The 20,462-nt window shown below is 44.1% G+C and overlaps 1 protein-coding gene across 7 annotated transcripts in view; it reads left to right on the top strand.

The window, feature by feature from the left end:
• ZC3H7B (zinc finger CCCH-type containing 7B) overlaps positions 1-20,462 on the top strand; it is a 624,860-nt gene that overhangs the window by 5,426 nt on the left and 598,972 nt on the right. For all 7 annotated transcript variants that reach the window (XM_077452416.1, XM_077452411.1, XM_077452410.1 and 4 more), the window contains 2 exons: positions 6,719-6,779; positions 6,855-6,894. In XM_077452416.1, coding sequence (XP_077308542.1) covers positions 6,727-6,779; positions 6,855-6,894 — 93 coding nt within the window. In that variant the 5' untranslated portion in view covers positions 6,719-6,726. The remainder of the gene's footprint in view (positions 1-6,718; positions 6,780-6,854; positions 6,895-20,462) is intronic.

The following is a 20,462-nucleotide window of genomic DNA, read 5'->3' as shown; positions in this document are numbered from 1 at the left end:
GGCCTGGGAGGCGAATGCGGCAGCGATGGCGCCGGCCCTAGCCTCTGCCTGTGTAGCCAGAAATGCAGACGCTTGGCAAATTGATGGATCATGTCTCCCGGAGTAAGGAGACTAAAGAAATTGTAGACTCGCTGGAGGTAATCAGTCAAGCGGTAGCGTATGTGGCAGATGCAGCGGTGGAGACTGTTAGGACCACATCTAAGTCTCAGCAGCACTTCTAAACTCCGCCAGGAGGGCCCTATGGGTAAAGACCTGGGATGGAGATTTCACTTCCAAGTCTCGCTTTGAGGGTTCCCTGTTGTTTGGGTCAGGGCTAGATCAGGTCCTGTCCCGGTCTACTGAAAAGGGAAAAGTTCCCTGTGAGGCCCAAGAGGGAAAGGGGTAAGAGATTTTTTCGAGGTCCCCACTCAAAGACTCATCATAAGGGGAAAGTTGAACAGAGGAAGAAGTGGAACCTTGGAAAGGGGAAAGAAAAAAGTGCAATTCCTTTCTCCAGTTCCGGAGCCTCTCAGAAAGAAGGCAAATGATGCCACCGTAAAGGTAGGCGCAAGACTCAGCGACTTCCTTCCCCAGTGGGAAAGGATTACACAGAGTCCATATATTTTAAATCTCTTAATGGAGTGGTACAGACTGGAATTTCAGAGTCTTCCCCCACAGAATTTTCTTATTACTTTTCTTCCCAGGGACTCAGCCAGGGCAGAGGGGTTACTGGGAAATTTAAAGGAGCTGGCAGAGCAAGGGGTTATTGCTCAAGTACCAGCCAGTCAGTTGTCCCAGGGTTTTTACTCACACGTGTTTGTGGTTCCAAAACCCTCAGGCAGATTTCAGTTAATAATAAATTTGAGAGGACTCAACCGTTACTTACTTCACAAGAGGTTCAGAATGGAGAGTATTTATTCAGTAAGAAAACCTCTTCGGGCAGGAGATTTTATGGTCACTCTGGACCTGAAGGACGCATATCTACACGTACCCATTGCTCCTGAACACCAGAAGTACCTACGCTTCGCAGTATGCATACAGCAGAAGGTACAACACTGGCAGTTCAGAGCTCTTCCCTTTGGGCTGGCGGCAAGCCCAAGGGTATTCACAAAGGTGATGGCCGAAGTCGTAGCATACCTACACCTGCAGGGGATAGGATTAATACCCTACCTGGACGACTTGCTGATCTACAGTGTGGATCAGAGGCAAGCGGTGATAGACAGAGACATCGTGTTAGACTCTGGAGACCTTGGGCTGGATGGTCAGTCGGGAGAAGTCCTCACTGACACCATCTCAGTCCAAACTATACCTAGGCTACCTGTTAGACTCGCAGGCACAGAGGGTATTCTTACCAACAGAAAAGGTAGTGAAGGTCCAGTAGTGAATGCGGTTGTCACCCTTCTCGAAAGAGGAGAAGCCTCTCTGAGATATATAATGAGACTGCTGGGTCTCATGACCGCCTGCATACCGGCAGTAACCTGGGCACAACTACATTCTCGGCAGCTTCAGGCCTTCCTACTTGCCTCATGGGGAGGAAAAAGAGAAACATTGGAGAGGAGAGTGTCTCTCACAGAGGAGGTCTCTCTCTCTCTGCAGTGGTGGCTTGACCCACACAATCTGTTGAAAGGTCGCCCCTGGTCCCAGGTAGACCCATTGGTCTTGACCACGGACGCCAGCGCTTGGGGTTGGGGGGCTCATCTGGGAGAGCGATATACCCAGGGGTCCTGGAACCGCAGCCAAGCCAGGGAATCCTCCAATTTCAGGGAGGTTCTGGCAGTAGGCAAAGCCCTAGAGCAGCTGCAGGACAGAGAGGTTCAGGTCCTCTCAGACAACCTGGTCACGGTTGCATACCTAAACGCCAAGGGGGGACAAGGTCGGGCAAACTGAGGGAGTTAGCACAACAAATCCTTGGGGAAGCAGAAAGGAAGGTCCTTTCACTGTCAGCGATTCATATAAAAGGCTCACTCAATCTACAGGCAGAGAGCCCATCCTTCAGGGAGAATGGGGATTGAGCAAAGAAATCTTCCTGGTGTGCAGACATTTTGGCAAGCCAGAAATAGATTTGTTCGCTTCCCGGAGGAATGCGAAGGTCCGCAGGTTATTCTCCCTTTACAAGGATCAAGAAGCAGAAGGAATAGACGCTCTTGTACAGGGGGTGGGATTTCAGGCTGGCTTATGCCTTTCCCCCACTGGTACTCATTCCCAGAGTTCTACAGAAGTTAACCTACTCAAGGACAGACCTGGTGCTGATAGGACCCTGGTGGCCCAAGCGGGTTTGGTTTCCCACCATTCAGAGTCTCTCGGTAGCTCCCCCACTGCATCTGCCTGCTCAGTCAGGGTCCAGTCTTTCCCCCCCGACCCGGGACGTCTCTCTCTGACAGCATGGCTATTGAGAGGGAAATACTCCGTGACAGGGGCTGTTCGGAGAGAGTGATAGACACTCTTCTCCTCAGTAGGAAAGGCTTCACCAGAAAAATTTATGCAAAAGTCTGGAAAGTTTTCTCCCATTGGCGGCAGTCTAAGGAGGGGGCTCTCCAGATGATACCTACCATCCTAGACTTTCTTCAAGAGGGGGTGGACCAGGGTTTGGCAGTCAGTACCCTCAAAGTCCAGGTGGCAGCCCTGTCCGTGTTTTTTGACAGGAAGCTAGGACAGGAGCCACTGATAAAAAGATTTTTGTTGGCCAGGGAAAGGGTAGTTCCAGTCAGGTCGGTCAGTTGCCCTCCATGGGACCTGTCCCTGGTATTAGATGCCCTAACAAAGGGGCCTTTTGAGCCGGTGGCTCAAATTTCTGTTAGACTTTTATCATTTTAAGTTGGCCTTCCTTCTGGCTATCACTACGGCCAGAAGGGTGGGTGATATACAGGCCCTTTTTGATTTAAAGAGCCGTTTATGCGTATCCTAGAGGATAGGGTAATCCTCACTCAGGATCCTCTTTATTTTCCAAAAGTGGCTTCGTTATTTCACAGAACACAGATTATTCTCCCGTCTTTTTGCCAGAATCCCAAGAATAAGGAAGAGGAAAGGTTCCATTTCTTAGATGTCAGGCGCTGTCTCCTAGTCTATTTAGAAAGAGTGAGAGACTTTAGGAGGTCCAGTCACTTATTGATCACCTTCTCAGGGAAGAGAAAGGGTCTACAAGCCTCTAAGGCAATGATAGCTAGATGGGTCAGACAAACCATATCTATTGCTTATAGGCAGGCAGGTAAACCAGTGCCAGCCCGCCTTAAGGCGCATTCAACCAGATCTCTGGCGACCTCCTGGGCAGAAAGGGCAGGCGCCTCAATTGACCAGATCTGCAGAGCAGCAACATGGACGAGCCATAGGACGTTTCTGAGGCACTACAGAGTGGAGCTGTTGTCCCCTCAGGATTTGGCAGGAAGGTCCTACAAGCGGTTTACCCGCCCTAAAGGTAGGCCTGGACTTCTTGCTTATCGTCTCAGGTGTGCCGTCCTGGAAGATGACTGGAGAAAATGACCAGTTACACTTACCGGTAACGGCTTTTCTAGGAAATCTTCCAGGACGGCAGGCCTACTTCCCTACCCTTGTTTTATTGGTGTGGTATATTCATTCCTCACAGAATGTTCCCTCTGACACCGGTGTGGGCTTTTCTTTACCATAACTGAGGGTCTGAGGGAGGGGTGGGAACTTTTAAACTTGTTGTTGTTGATTGTGTTTCCTGTCAGGTGGACCAGTCATCTCAGGTGTGCCGTCCTGGAAGATTTCCTAGAAAAGCCGTTACCGGTAAGTGTAACTGGTCATTTTTTAATACAATATAGAGAAAACATATAAATACATAATTGAAATTAGTACAGAAATGGTATAAGATGAAAAATACAGAATTGCAATGCAGATACATCTCAACATGTTTCGCCATACGTCATAAGGCTTCTTCAGAAGAATTCATTTATCTCGTTAAGCATATAATCACTGAAATGAATAAAAAATAAACGGTAATTGTATTTAGTGTCTGTGTGTTTTTTGATTTCTTTTTATTCATTTCAGTAATTATATGCTTATGCAAGATAAATTCTCCTGAAGAAGCCTTATGATGTATGGCGAAACATGTTGATGCATCCACTTTGCAATTCTGTATTTTTCATCTTGTACCATTTCTGTACTAATTTCAATTTATGTATTTGTTTTTTCTATATTGTATTAAAATTTATATTTTTTTATATAATACGGTGTTATTGCGCTTTAAAAGTCCCTCTAGAAACCTTGTATTTACTACATTAATAGAAGTTCAACGTCTTCTTCCTTCTTTTATTTTTTTTTTTAATTCAGAAATTTTAAATTTATAATTATTTGTGGGGTCAAATTGGCATTTGTTTTTGACAGTAGCGATAAAATCATTCAGAGGAGCAGGATTGAAATGAACTAATTTCTAACTATGTATGTGGCTTTTGTTTAGCAAATTACATTCGTACAAAAATTGATTGTTAAAGCAAACAGAATTTTTAAATATTTGAGTGACATTCATCAAGTGTTAGTTACCCTAAAAAAACAAAACCCTGTTCCTTTAAAGCAGGGATATGCAATTAGCGAACCTCCAGCTGTTGCAGAACTACAAGTCCCATCATGCCTCTGCGTGTCATGCTTGTGGCTGTCAGTATGCCTCATGGGACTTGTAGTTCTGCAACAGCTGGAGGTCCGCTAATTGCTTTGAAGCATGTTATACAGTGCTTGTGCTGTGTAATTTGGCCCTCTGTATCACCTTAAATACCTGGCTATGCCCCCCCCCCTGTAACGTGACCACGGTTTATCATGGCTGCTGCGCCCTGACGCAATAGTCAGTTTATATGCCTCTGTCATCTTCAGCTCCTACTGTGTCTCCCTCTCCCTGCCTGTCAGCAAGTACCAGCACCGCTCTGCTCCTCTTCCCGCTGCTCTAAAACGGTTAGGTTTATACCATCCCCATTGTTATATAAGAACGTGTGTCCTAGTGTCTGTGCTTTGTTAAAAAAAATAAAAAAAAAAAATAAAAAAAAATATATATATAGTAGAAATCTGCCCATTTCTTTTTTTCTTTAGCACAGGCACTAGGACACATGTTAACTAACCGAGGGGATGGTATAAACCTAACGTAGTGGCTTAATAATAGGGCCGAAACAACTAATCGATTTACTATTTTCATAATTGATCGGCCGCTAACATAATGGGGTTTAAAAAAAAAAAACTAAAATTAGCCCTTTATAATACAAAGAGAAAATGGCTACTGTAAAAATTACTTTCACTGTCCCATAGCAAAAAATGAACCCCTTACTGTAGCGATTATTTGCTCTTTTTGTACTAATTTAGTTTTTTTTTTTAACCCCATTATGTTACTTCTCAGGCCTGGGGTTTTTTCTTTTATTTTTTTATTTTTTTTACAGAAACGCACTACAGTTCATTTACATGGTTTCCTATGGGACATGTTCACATCCATGATTTTTTCAGCTGCTGCATATTTGGAAAAGGACTTTTTTTTAAAGGATAACTGCTATTTTGTTTTTTTGGTTCAATATACTTCAATGGAGAAGTTTCAGAAAAGCATGGCAGACAGATCAGACACTTTTGACCATTTTGTGTTTTTTAATCTGCCCAACAACAAATTGGCCAAAGAAAAAATGTAAAAATGCAAATCGCAGCAAAATTACCCTCCTCCCTCCTTCCTTCCTTCCATCGACAAACTAATCGATTATGAAAATAATCGTTAATTGCAGCCCTACTTAACAACCACTTTAAAGGAAGTATAGCCAAAGCTTGTTTGGCTGTACTTCCAAAAGAATTGCACTCATGTGACCTTTTTTTTTTAGCAGAGTTTGGCTTAAGTCCGTTCTCTGCTGACGTCACAGAAGTTAGTCCAGGCACCGCGTCTTTGTAACAAAGTCTGGTTCCACAAGGTGTCTGGAACGATACCCTGCTCAGCCTCTTAGCGAGCCACTAACAGCTTGAGCTGGCTGGCCTCCTACACAGCTCGTGGCTGGATGCCGACTGACACTGCCCAGCCACCATCATCTGTCAACCGTAGTAATCCCTGGCTGTGTGAACAGTCAAAGATCGCTGCAGACACTCAAGACAATGTAAATATATGCAGATGTTGCAGCAGTTATACATGACTGTTCACCCAGCCAGCGATTACCTGGGGTTAGCGACTAAGGAGATGAGCTCAGGCGTGTTCGCAACCTGCATGTGCAGAGCCTGCCAGGAAGTTGGCACTGCACAGCGCTCATCTCGGGCAGTGAGACATTTTCTCGATCTCTGCAGTCACAGATCGGGAAAATACTTCACTGCCTGTGATTAGCACTGTACAGTGGCGACTTCCTGGCGGGCTCTGCACGTGCGGGTTGCTAACACATCCTAGCTCATCCTTATTATCTACAAATGATCGTGGCTGGGTGCAGTCCATTGTTGCATTGTAATGGGTTGGACAGCTGCAGCTGTTCTGACACGCTTGCCATTCTAGAGGCTGGAATCTTCAGGTTCTTGCCACTAGCGTTGGCTAGGCTTTGACCTGTTAACTATTTTCATGTACAGCGAATCAATAACATAAATGTGCATGCGACCTCTACAACGCAATTTTTTTGGTGCTTCGCATTTTATCTGTAAGCTACGAAGACCTTGAAACTCCATCCCTGGCAGAAAGTAATTTTGTGTTCTGCATTCACCTTTTTTTTTTTTTTTTTTTTTTAATAGCATGATCATGTCAATCGAAGTCTTAACTTTATCAATCTTCCATATGCTTATTTTCTCACAGGTGTTTCTATGGAGAGGAAAAAAAGAAGAGAAGATATTGAAAAGGGCTTGCAGTTTATTCAGTGAGTTTATCTCAGGTTTTAACATTTGGAATCAGTTTATTTTCTACTGTTTTACATCTTTATTATTTTTAATAGGTCCACCATACCTTTTCATGGCAATCAAGAGGAGTACAAGGTAAAATTTGTTAAAAAAAAAAAAAAAAAAATATATATATATATATATATATATATATATATATATATATATATAATATATATTCTCCATTTTAAAAATGCTCCTTTTGATAATACCTTCCTTTCACACATAATTCTTGATACATGTGCTAACTTTAGTAATCGTGCCTGTTCAGTGAAGCATCCGGGTATACCTTTTTTTCAAAGCTCTGCATGGTTGATGTAACTGCTTTGGTGGAGGCCAGTTTTGACTGTGAGGCTTTGCAGGGAAAGGTATGATTTCTTCCGTTAAGAGAAGCATGGGTTTTTATCTTTTTTTAGATTTACGTACCTAGGTGGATGCAACATAGGTCCAATGCTGCATCTGTCCCCTGGTGCCTCTGCACTAAAAACCGAGCGATCGAACCCCAACGATCGCTCTAATTTCAGAGCTCCGTAAACAGAGAGCGGTAGATTGTCAGTCGCAGCTCTCTGCTCATCTCCCTTCGCACTCATTGGAGTGCCGGGCTATGGAGGGGGCAGAGCGGCAGTCTCAGGCTCTAAGCAGCTTGCTGAGAGTGCTGTCAGTCAAGGCACCTGGCAGATCCAGACTCCCATTGTCGGGATGACGTGGTGCCTGGATGATGTCAGCAGAGAGCAGACTTCAATCCGCCCTTTGCTGAAAACAGGTCACAGGAGTGCAAAACGAATTGCACTCCTGTAAACCATAGGAGAAGCCCAGCCAAACAAGCTTTGGCTGGACTTCACTTTTTAAAGCCCAACTCCAGGTAACTAAAGAATTATTCCTTGCAGTGGGACTATGCCTGTACTGCGAGGGTTAAAAGCTTTTATATCTCAGGGACCAGTAAAAGAAAATGCATTACTGCCTTCTCCCAGACCCATCCCTGGAGTATCTTCTCATGCTCCAGCTGTCCAGGGTCCTGACTACATCGAGACTAATACATGGTCCACAGCTCTGCACTGGACATGATGTTGAGGGACAGTCCACAGCCAGAATGTGGAGGAGCACCATTAGCCAGGGCAGTGGGGAGGGTCAGGTGATTTAAATTGTTTCTCCTCTCCTCTAGATTAAACTAGCTATTCTTGCAGTGTGGATGCAGCTCCCCTGCAAGGGATCATTTTAAGTATTCCCTGGGTTGGGATTGAAGGGCATGCTCCCCTAGTTACCCAGTTTGTTTTCTTGGTTTTTACTGAACTCTAATGCCTAGTACTGCTAATGGTGCCCCATACATCTTTAGAATGAGCTGTCATGGCTCCCAATCCTCTTGTGTCGTTAAGCCAGTTTGAATATGTTGGATATTTTTTTTCCTTTGTTCCCAGTTCTACTAGCTTGTAATTAAAGTTCTCTAGTAGAGGTGGGTTTTAGCCCCTTAGGTTGTTTTTATTTTTGCACCTAGCTTCCTCCTTCTGCAGGTGGGGATATAAACCCACGCATCTTTTGAGTGAGCTGTGGTCTTTAATAAATCAATGAATTGGAAAGGGGGGGGGGGTGGGGTCTTTTTGCAGTTAGCAATGTTCTGTTTTTTTTTCTTGATGGAACAGGAGAATGAACTTTAACCACTTCAGGACCGTCGTATTGCCAATGTACGTCAACACAATGGCACAGGCGGGCACAATCACGTAGATGTACGTGCCTGCCTTCCAGCGGGTGGGGGGTCCGATCGGACCCCCTCCCGCTGGATACGGCGGTCCGGTTCGCTCCAGGAGCGCTCCGTGATGAGGGGATGGCCGTTGGTTTTCGGCCACCCCCTCTGGATCGCTCCTGGCCAATGAGAAGCTTCCTCCCACTGTGTATTGTTTACACAGGAAGGAGGAAGTGATGTCATTCTCCTCGGGGCGGTCTTTTTGACCGGACTACGAGGAGAAGACTAATAGTAAGTGTGCACCAACACTACACTGACATGTAGGTACACACAGGCACACGATTCCCCCCCCCCCGATCGCCCCCCTCCCCCCCTCCCCCCCCAGTCACAGTGTCACTGATTGCATTGATCATTTCTTTACTGATCAATGCATTCAGTGTCAGTTGTGACAGTAAAAACTGTCAGGACAGTTAGTGTTAGGTCCAGGGTAGCCCCCTATCACCCCCCAATAAAGATTTAACCCCCTGATTGCCCCTAGAGTTAACCCTTTCACCCCCTTTTGCCAGTGTCACTAAGCGATCATTTTTCTGATCGCTGCATGTGTCGCTAGGTAGCTAGTTATTTTTTTAGGTTCACCGCCAGGTTTTTATATCGCTAGGTACCCCGATATACTACCCAATAATGGTTTTAACCCCCTGATTGCCGCTAGTTAACCCTTTCATCCCCTTTTGCCAGTGTCACTAAGCGATCGTTTTTCTGATCGCTGCATTAGTGTCGCTACAGTCGCTAGGTAGCTAGTTATTTTTTTAGGTTCACCGCCAGGTTTTTATAGCGCTAGGTACCCCGATATACTACCCAATAATGGTTTTAACCCCCTGATTTCCGCTAGTTAACCCTTTCACCCCCTTTCACCAGCGATCACAGTATAAGTGTCACTGGTGACGCTGGTTAGCCAGTTAGTTATTTAGGTTCACCGCCAGGTTTTTATAGCGCTAGGTACCCCGATATACTACCCAATAATGGTTTTAACCCCCTGATTGCTGCTAGTTAACCCTTTCACCCCCTTTCACCAGCGATCACAGTATAAGTGTCACTGGTGACGCTGGTTAGCCAGTTAGTTATTTAGGTTCCCCGTCAGGTTTTTATATAGCGCCAGGGACCCCCATATACTACCTAATAAAAATTTGAACCCCCTGATTGCCCCTAGTTAACCCTTTCACCACTGATCACCGTATAAGTGTTACGGGTGACTCTGGTTAGTTTGTTTTTTATAGCATCAGGGCACCCACCATTTATTACCCAATAAAGGTTTAACCCCCTGATCACCCGGCGGGTGATATCAATTAGGTTTTAGGGTCAGGGTCTGCGTCGCCCCAGGCAGCGCTAGGTTAGTGCCAGTACCGCAAACACCCACACGCAAAGCATACACCTCCCGTAGTGCTATAGAATCTGAACAGATCAATATCTGATCTGATCAGATCTATACTAGCGTCCCCAGCAGTTTAGGGTTCCAAAAAAACGCATTGTTAGCGGGATCAGCCCAGATACCTGCTAGCACCTGCGTTTTGCCCCTCTGCCCAGCCCACCCAAGTGCAGTATCGATCAATCACTGTCACTTACAAAACACTAAACACATAACTGCAGCGATCGCAGAGTCAGGCCTGATCCCTGCCATCGCTAACAGGTTTTTTGGTAGCATTTTATATTTAAATCCGGAAGGCAGTGCTTGGTTTTCGGGGTCCCGTACGTGGCTAGGCTCCCAAAAAGTCCCCCACATGTGGTATTCCCGTACTCGGGAGAAGCAGCAGAATTTATTTTGGGGTGTCATTTCACATATGCCCATAGCATGTGTGAGCAATATATCATTTAGTGACAACTTGGTGCAAAAAAAAAAAAGTTTGTAATGTTCCCGCAACTTGTGGCAAAATATAAAATATTCCATGGACTCAACATGCCTCTCAGTAAATAGCTTGGGGTGTCTACTTTCTAAAATGGGGTCATTTTGGGGGGTTTTGTGCTATTTTGGCATTTTATGGCCTTCGAAACTGTGATAGGTAGTGAGGCGTTAAATCAAAAATTTGCACCCTTAGAAATCCTGAAGGTGGTGATTGGTTTTCGGGGTGCCGTGCGCGACTAGACTCCCAAAAAGTCCCACACATGTGGTATCCCCATACTCGGGAGAAGTAGCGGAATATATTTTGGGGTGCAATTCCACATATAACCATGGCATGTGTGAGCAATATATCATTTAGTGACAACTTTTTGTAAAAGTTTTTTTTTTTTTTTGTCATTATTCAATCCCTTAGGACAAAAAAAATAAATATTCAATGGGCTCAACATACCCATCAGCAATTTCCTTGGGGTGTCTACTTTCCAAAATGGGGTCATTTGGGGGGGGATTTGTACTGCCCTGCCATTTTAGCACCTCAAGAAATGAGATCGGCAGTCATAAATTAAAAGCTGTGTAAATTCCAGAAAATGTACTCTAGTTTGTAGACGCTATAACTTTTGCGCAAACCAAAAAACATACGCTTATTGACATTTTTTTTTTTACTAAAGACATGTGGCTGAATAAATTTTGCCCTCAATGTATGACTAAAATTTAGTTTATTCGATTTTTCTTATAACAAAAAGGAAAATATCTTTTTTTTTTCAAAATTTTCGCTCTTTTTCCATTTATATCGCAAAAAAAAAAAATCGCAGAGGCAATCAAATACCATCAAAAGAAAGCTCTATTTGTGGGAAGAAAAGGACGCAAATTTCGTTTGGGTGCAATATTGCATGACCGCGCAATTACCAGTTAAAGCAGCGCAGTGCGAAATTGCAAAAAGACCTCTGGTCCTTAAGGTGTTTATTGGTCCGGAGCTGAAGTGGTTAATCACTTCAATACAGGGCTTTTATACACCTTCCTTACGAGACCAATTTTTAGCTTTCAGCACTCTCACACTTTGACAATTACTCAGTCATGCTGCACTCCACCCAAACCAAATTTGTATCATTTTTTTCTCACAAACAGAGTTTCTTTTGGTGGTATTTAATCACTGCCGTTTTTTTTTTTTATTTTTTTTTGCAATATAAGTGGTCTAATATCCAAGTAGCACCATCAGGCATTCTACGAGCATAAATTGCACATCTCATTTGATGACAACCTATCACAATTTTGAAGGCCCTGGAGCACCAGGTCAGTGGAAACGCCCACAAAATGACCCCATTTTGGAAAGCTAATACCCCAACGTATAATCTATGAGGCATAATGAGTCTTTTGAATGGTTCATGTTTTTGGAAACTGTGGAAAAAAAATGAAAACGCATTTTTATTTATTTTTTTTTTATTTTTTTTTACATAAAGTTGTCCATTTTATAAGATATTTATAACACATAGCATGTATATAGCAAAAAATGACACCCCAAAATACATTCTGCTACTCCTGAGTATGGCGATACCACATGTGTGAGACTTTGATACAGCCTGGCCACATACAGAGGCCCAACATCCAAGTAGCACGTAAGGTGTTTTAGGAGCATAAATTACACACATAAATTCCTGCTAACCAATCACATTGTTGAAGGCCCTTCATATTTCTAACACATAGCATGTACTGTGCATACCAATTACAAGCCAAAATACATTCTACTGAACAAAGGGTAAAGTCGAGAAACAGGCCAAGGTCAGTTCACATGGAAGACAATGATACGGTTGGTTGAGACAGGGAAATATTCAGGATGGAAATTCAAAATGGGGAAATGGCAGTATTAGAAATAGGGGCTAATAGTTTTCCAGAGTGTGATATCGTCTGAAGCATTGTCCGATGCAAAGGCCAGGTTGGGAGGGACAGTCGGGACAATGGAAGCTGGTGTCTTAACTAATTCCTCTTTTGGTGCACACCCGACTTTTTTTGGCGTCGTCTTCCGGATCCTGATGGTGGAATGTGATCTGGAAAATGACGCTCATGTAGTCTGCTGCCAGAATCTGAGCGAATGCTTTCGGGGGGGAATCTTCTTGGTAGATCAGGGAAGTGACAATGTCTTCAATATACTTTATGAAGGTGGTGGGTGTTTCTATTGACTTTTGGTAGATTATAAAAGAATTTAAAAGGGCCAAATGAAAAAAGTAAATTGCGATATTTTTTTTTTTTTGTACCAAAAAAGGGATTTTCTTGTTGAAAGATAGGGCTGCAACATCTGGTCATTTAAATCCACCCCCCCCCCCCCCAAGGCTTGCGAACGGGACCGCGTCTTCTGTGAAGTTCCACCATGGTGTCATCGTGGATGGTGGACATCATGTACACATCTTTGCTATCCCTCCACTTCACAGCCAACACTTCCTCATTCCTCAGGCTTGCTGATTCCCCCCTTTGAATGGATGTGGTGACAAGACTCTGTGGGAAGCCCTTTCGGTTTTTCCTTGTTGTACCACAGGCCAAAGTTTTTTTTAGGTACAGGTGGCGGAGAAGGGGCAGACTAGTGTAATAGTTATCCATATAAATATGATAACCCTTTTGGAGGAGTGGGAATGCCAACTCCCAAACTATTTTTCCACTTATTCCCAAGGAGGATGGACACTCAGGGGTCTGGAGCTGGGAATCTTTGCCTTCGTACACGCGGAATGAGTACACATAACTGGTGGCGCTTTCGCAGACCTTGTTCAGCTTCAAGCCATACCTTGCTCTCTTACTGGGGATATACTGCTTGATTCCCAACCGGCCTGTGATATGCACCAGGGATTCGTCCACACATATATTTTTGTCAGGGACATAAAGTTCGGAAAACGTATTGGAACATTTTTTAATTAGGGGGCGAATTTTATACAGTTTGTCAAAGTTTGGGTGATTTCGGGGGGGGGGGGCACTGTGCGTTGTCACTAAAATGCAGGGAGCGCATTATATGTTCATATCGGGACCTGGACATGAATGAGGAGAAAATTGCCATATGATGGATGGGTTTGGTCAACCAATACTTATGCGTTGAATTTTTTTTGTAAGCCCCAAGTTGAGCGTTAGGCCTCAAAACAGTTTAGACTCTGCTGCTGTTAGGGGTCGCCATTCAAAAGGACGGGCATAGCTTGAGCTGCGGTTGGCTGCAATGAGTTGTTGGGCAAAAAGGTTGGTTTGGTCCACGATGCCTTGAACCAGTTCATCGAAAAATAAATTAAAATTGATTTTCGGAAAAACCCACAGTGTTGACCTGCACACCTGGCTGTGCTGTAAAAGGGGGGATCGTGGCTGACCCTGTGGTAGAAGGCAGCCACAATGGGTTTGCCAAGCCTTCTGGAAGCTGGGTTTGGGCCCTAATTCTTTGGCGTGCACTGGGCCTTTCCTCCTGGGGTCTAGCAGTACTTGTACCGGGCCTCTCCTCCTGGGGTCTACCGCTGTTGGTACCGCTGATAGCTGCCTGGTGCTCAGACTGTCTTCTTTTAGGACTGACTGTTTACTCCTCCAATTCGTATCCCGATGTGCTGCCTTCAGGGGGCTCATATTCCGAAGCAGAATCGGAACCAGAACTGAGCTGTGAGAGCTCCCTGTTGCTCTCATCGGTCAGGCTGAGTATTAGGTGTACACCCCAGAAGAGGCATACCTTTCTGGACATGGTGGCTGTATATACTCTGGTGGCGGGTACTCTGGTGGCGGGTACTCTGGTGGCGGGTACTCTGGTGGCGGGTACTCTGGTGGCGGGTACTCTGGTGGCGGGTACTCTGGTGGCGGGTACTCTGGTGGCGGGTACTCTTTATTTAGGGGGGCAATCTGGGCACAGTAAGGCAATTACTGGGGCACAGTAGTGGTAACTCACTGTTAGCTGATGTCCTCCTCACACTGGATCGGTGTGTGAAGAGGAGAACCCAGCAACAGGAGTTGCACACACCTTTTGTTTACATTTAGTGACTGGCTATTTAGTGACTGGCTGTGCCCAATGACAGCCAGTGTTCTTCTTCTCTTTTTACACTGATCGGGGCTGGGCTGTAGCTAGGGAAAAAGCTTCAGCCAGCCTCAGCCCCGATCACTACTAGTCTCCTCTCCGGGAGCCCGCACGTGCACCGTGCACTCCACTCCCGGATGTTGTTATGCAGCGCCGGCTTGTGACTGATCACAGCCGGTAAAGCTGCTCCGCCACTCGCCGCCACCGCTTCAATACCCCCCATCAGGGAATGACTGTGTCCCTAGGGACACACCGGATCCCCGATCGCCGCTCTGCGGGCTGTCATTTGACTATGACTGGGTATTGAAGTGGTCAATAAGCATTTTTCAGTCCTTCTGCTATTTCCTTGGTTAGCCAGGAAAACATTCTTTGTCTTATTAAAACTAGTTTTCCTGGTGCCAATGTGGTGGTAGCCTTGCCAACTTCTGCCCACAGGACCAGAGCAAAGCTATATGACCGATCTCAACTACGTGGCATGTTCACCAATGCCAGGAGCCTGGTGGACAAGGATGGGTGAACTAGAGATACTATTGAGGGTTTGGATTTTGTGGGATAGTCGGAGACCTGGTTCAACAGCTCTCATGATTGGCTGGCAAACATTCAAAGGTATACCCTTTATAGCAAGGATAGAGAGGGTAAAAAAGGGGGAGGGGTATGCCTATATATTAAGAATAATGTATAAGTGCATGTGAGAGATGACATCGCTAATGGAGCTAGGGAGGAGGTGGAATCCCTATGGGTAGAGCTCCTAAGGGGAAAAAATAATACTGGGAGTATGCTATAGGCCTCCTAACCTGAGGGAGGTAGGGGAGACAGATCTCCTATCGCAATTTGGATTAGCAGCAAGGATGAGAAGTGTTATCATAATGGCCGATTTTAATTAGGCTTGACAGGTCCTAAATGTCTTTCAGGACAGTTTTTTATAGGTCAGATGGTAGAGGCACCAACTAGAAATAAAGCGTTGCTGGATCTACTGATTACCAACAATACAGTGCCTTCTCACGGATGTGGCAATACAGGGCAATTTAGGAAACGGCGATCACAGGTCAATTGGCTTCCGTATAAATCGCACAAATAGGAAACCTAAGGGGAATACAAAGACACTGAGTTTCAAAAGAAAAACTTCCCTAAACTATTAACCTTACTGGAAGGCATAAATTGGGATATAATCTTAGGAACAACACGGAGGAGAGACGGATTTGCTTTAAGAGCATATTAAATAGGGGCATTAGCCAATGCATCCCATTGGGAAATACATACATACATACATACATACATATATATATAATTTTTTTTTTTCTTTACATACAATTGCATAGAAATATATTAAAATTATTATTTTTTTTATAAAAAAACACTAACGCACAGAGTATGTTGGTAGTAAACATTCAACCGCTCTTTCATAGATTTATCAATAATCCTACTTCCACCTCCCCCTCCTCCCCTCCCTTAAACAATCAAAGAAAGAAAAGAGAAAAAAAATATATACCCTTCCTCTCTGCTTTTCTTACCTTCCCCCCTACTCCCCCCCCCCTCCTCCCTCTCTCCCTATTTCCACCTCCTGGGTTCCTACATTGGGTATCCCATCCATGGCTTCCACAGTTTTTCAAATTCTTTCAGATTTCCTCTCCTTATATATATACTACCCTTTCCTTCCATACTGTTTCTGTTAACTTCACCCAGTCCACTACCGAGGGGGGATTCTCTGCCTTTCACCTCTGCTATAAGCTTTCTTGCCTGAAACATACACCTCAATATTGCTTTAATTGTATAGGATGAACCTCCTATTCCTTCAGCCAGGCCCAGCACACATAGTCTGGGGTCCCCCTGTACTCCCTCTCAAATAGTTTCTTTCAGAATGTGAATAATCTCTGACCAATAGTGGAACAACCTGGGGCACCTCCAGAACATGTGGTCCAAGTCCCTGGTGTCCTGACACCTTGGGCACCTATCATCCGCTCTCTTCCCAAAGCCAAACAAATGCTTTGGAGTATAATATGATCTATGCAGCATCATCAGGTGCAAAACCTTCTGCGCAGGCGAGATTGAGATAACATGTCCTCCTTCCAGTATCTTCCTCCATTGCTCTTCCGAGAATACCCCAAATTCCTCCCCCCATTTCCCTCTACATTTGAATTTTTCAGGACTTTCTATATTCCCTTCACATATATATGGATAGATTTCTGCTATAAATCCACCTATCTTTTCTTGGGAGTTTAGTCTACCATAAAAAGGGGAATTGTTCCAAACTGGCCCAAGTTTATTAAATTATTTATCCAAAGCATGTCAGATTTGCAGATATTTATAAAATGAATGCTTTGGTATGTCAAACTCTGCACTCAGTACGTTAAATGTCTTCAATATATGTCCTTCATATAGTTGGGCCAGTTTATCAATCCCCCTTATCTCCCAGGGTCTATATCTGCCTATCAATTCCAGTTCCGGTAAGTTCAAATTGTTCCATAGCGGGGTATATTTAATCAAACCTCCTAACCCTTTTATTGCCTTTACTGCCTTCCAGACTTTTAGAACTTTTATCGTGGGGATTCTATGTATAAATGAGTTTGCCTCCAGTGCTTCTACGATTGTCTTATGAGGGGCTTCCGCTATCAATGCCTCATTTATTCCACCCCTTATCCCCAGATGCTGTAATTGAGCTGCTAAAAAATAACTCCGTGGATGAGGCACTGCCATCCCTCCTTTCCTAGCTGGTAGTTGTAAGGTCTGGAGGCTAATCCTTGACACTCCGCCTCTCCATATAAGTTCTCCAAATAGTTCTTCAATTTTCTTGAACCATTTTTTGTCAAGCCTACCATATTTATATTTGATATTATTGCAACGGCTAATGGTTCCATAACGAGAGCAAAGATCAGGGGTGACAATGGGACACCCCTGCCTTGTTCCCCTCTCCAGTTGAAACTTATCTGAGTACTCGCGCACTAGGACCATTATATAAGGTCTGTACCCAAGCAAGAAACGTAGGGCGAAAACCAAATGCACCCAGTGTTCGCCCTATGTAACCCCATTCTAAACTATCAAAGGCCTTACCCACATCTAAAGCCATAACTGCTCTTTTACCCACATTTTCTGTTGGTAGCTGTAGGTTTAGGTAAAGCCTCCTGACGTTCATATTACCAGGGATAAATCCCGTTTGATCGGGGTGTACAAGTCTTGTAGTAATCTTTTTCAATCTGGCTGCCAACACTTTAGCTAATATTTTAGCATCAGAACAAAGAAGTGATATAGGACGATAGGATTTCGTCTCTAGTGGGTCCTTCCCCTCCTTATGCAGAACAACTATCGTTGTTTCCGTCATTGATTTGGGCAGCCTCCCTTCCTCTTTTGCCCAATTTAGTACTTTAAGGAGCTCTGGGAGCAGTATTTTACCATAATATTTGTATATTTCCACTGGCAAACCATCCGGCCCCGGAGATTTCTGGTTGGCCATTTCTGCCACCACTGATTGAATTTCCTCTAATGTTAGTGGGGCTTCCATTGCCCCCTTCTCTTCAGTAAGGGATGGAATTTTAATATTATTAAAAAATATATCAATTCCCTTGTCCTTCGCCGCCCCCTGCGATCTGTATAGTTTCTCATAATATGCTCTAAAAGTGTCTGATCACTGAGCCCTGTGTTGTAACTTCTCCTTTCTCTGTCCTGATCGCGGGGACAGCTGAGGGCGAGGAATTGGTATTTACCAAATGTGCCAGCATTCTCCCTACTCTTTCCCCCTCCCCATAGGCAATTTGTCTCTGAAATAATCTTTTGTTCTCTGTTTTCTTAATAATCACCGCTTTATATTCCTGTTGTTTTTCTAACCATATATTTTGTTTCTCTGGGGTGGGATTTTCCACATATACTCTTTCAGCTTCCATTACCTCCTTTTTTACTCTATTCTCCCAATCCTTTGACGTCCTTAAATTTCGCAACTTGTTGTATGAGGATTCCCCTAAGATAGGCCTTTAGTGCATCCCAGATCACTCCCCTTGTTGCAGTATCTTTGTTAATCTCTAAGAACTCTTCTAACCTATTTAACACCCCATCTGATTCGCCTATTCCAACCATACTGGGTTCATCTTCCATACTCTGGGTGTTATTTTTTCCTCCAACTTTACTGATACTGTCAATAAGGAGTGGTCGGAGACCCCCCTGGGATGATATACTATATCCCTCACTACTTGGTTTGCTTCCTCATTCCCCAATGCCAGGTCTATTCTAGAAAGTGAGGAATAGGAGCTTGAAAAACATGAATATTGTAACGAGGTTGGATTTCGTAACCTCCACAAATCGAACAATCCCCCTTCCTGTAAGAACCGAGACAACCAGCTCTCATCTCCCTTCTGCGCCTGTCTTCCCAATGGAAACCTATCCTGATTTTTGTTTATGACCTCATTAAAGTCCCCCACTGCTAAAACTGGAATCCCAGATTTATCCACTATAAATTCCAATAAGCAGTAAAGAACATCTAGCTTGAATGGAGGGGGAATATATATATGTTTGCAAGTATATACTCCCGGTTCTCTTTTACACATTGCAAAAAAACATATCGCCCCTCTTTGTCTATGCTGATGTGCCGACACGCAAAGGCAACATCTTTCCTTACCAACACTGCCACCCCCCCTTGAATAGGAGGTGTGGACCGAGTGGAATTGAGATTGAAACTTCTTACTTCGGATTTCTAGCTTGGTTTCTTCAGTTAAATGCATCTCCTGAAGGCAGATCAGCTGGACATCACAACCCTCGAGGACGTCAAACACTGCTGCTCGTTTGGCGGGTCTACCCATCCCTCGAACATTCCATGACCCAATATTCAAAACCCTAATCAGCATTTCTTGAAAAAAAAAAATGCTTATACATACCCACAGGTAGTATTCCCCAAAGGTACTAGAGGAGGAAAACGACAAGAGGGAGACGAGGATGAAAAGGGAGATGAAAAAAATAAAAGGGAAGGGGCGAGGAGCCCCCTCATAGAAAGATTTTTTGACTATAAGCTTGTGTATCCCTTTATATATCCTGTGACATCCTGTGCTAATCTACTCAAGAAAAAAACCTATGCATTTCCCCTGTGCTTGTGTTTTCAACCTATAATTCATTTTTAAATTTAATTTAACAATTGCTCTTATGCGATCTACCATATTTTCCTGCCTTTTATGACCTTTTTTACTGCCCAAACCCTCCCCCCTTGTACCATTCTAGGTTACCCCTTGGGTTTTTTCCCGTGACCAATACATACCCTCCTGTGCAATCATACAACATTATCTTCTTACTTCTTGTGACACCCCTCACCCCCACAAAAAGTAATTCACTGCCCCCTAAAGACAAAAAAGAAAAACCCTCACATGGCAAAAACAAAACAAAAAAAAAGAGAAAAGAGGAGGGGGAGAGGGGGCCAGAGGGAAGAACTTCCTCCCTAACTGACCCCCCCCTCTTCTCCATCCAATTCATCACACTTGCCGGTGAATCAAAAAATAACGTCTCTCCCAGTGCTATGAAGTCATGCTGGATACAACAGAGCGTATGTGACATCCAGTTTCTGGAGTTTACGCTTAACCTCTATAAATTCCGCTCTACGCTTTTGCAATTGGGGGGAGAAATCAGGATAAAACGATTTTTTAGTTCCCATGTAAGTGATACTACCCATCTCTCTGGCTTTGCGAAGTAGAGCTGCTTTGTCTTTATAATTCAGGAATTTCAATAACATGGATCTGGGATGTCCCTCCCGTGGCGAGATTCTAAGCGGGTTTCTATGCGCTCTTTCTATTGCAAATTGTTGTGAAAAAGAGTCTCTTCCGAACACCTCTATGAACCATTTTTCCAAAAATACAATTGGGTCTGAACCTTCACATTTTTCTGGGAGACCAACCACCCTCATATTGTCCCTACGGAGCCCATTTTCCATTTCGTCCATTTTTCCTTTGAATTTACCCATTTGTACTTTTAGCACTTGAACCTCATGATTTAGGGGGTACATCTCATCTTCAATTTGACTTATTCTGCCCTCGGCTGCTGTTATTCTATCAGCTGTCTTCTGGAGTTCATACCGCATCATAACTATTTCCTCTTTAATACCTTTT

The sequence above is a fragment of the Lithobates pipiens genome, unplaced genomic scaffold, assembly GCF_037356315.1.
Source record: "Lithobates pipiens isolate NorthernLeopardFrog02 unplaced genomic scaffold, aLitPip1_a1.2 Scaffold_23, whole genome shotgun sequence".
In the NCBI taxonomy this organism is placed as follows: Eukaryota; Metazoa; Chordata; class Amphibia; order Anura; family Ranidae; genus Lithobates; species Lithobates pipiens.
Note: the sequence above shows the minus strand (reverse complement) of the source record. Positions and strands in the feature narration are given on the sequence as shown.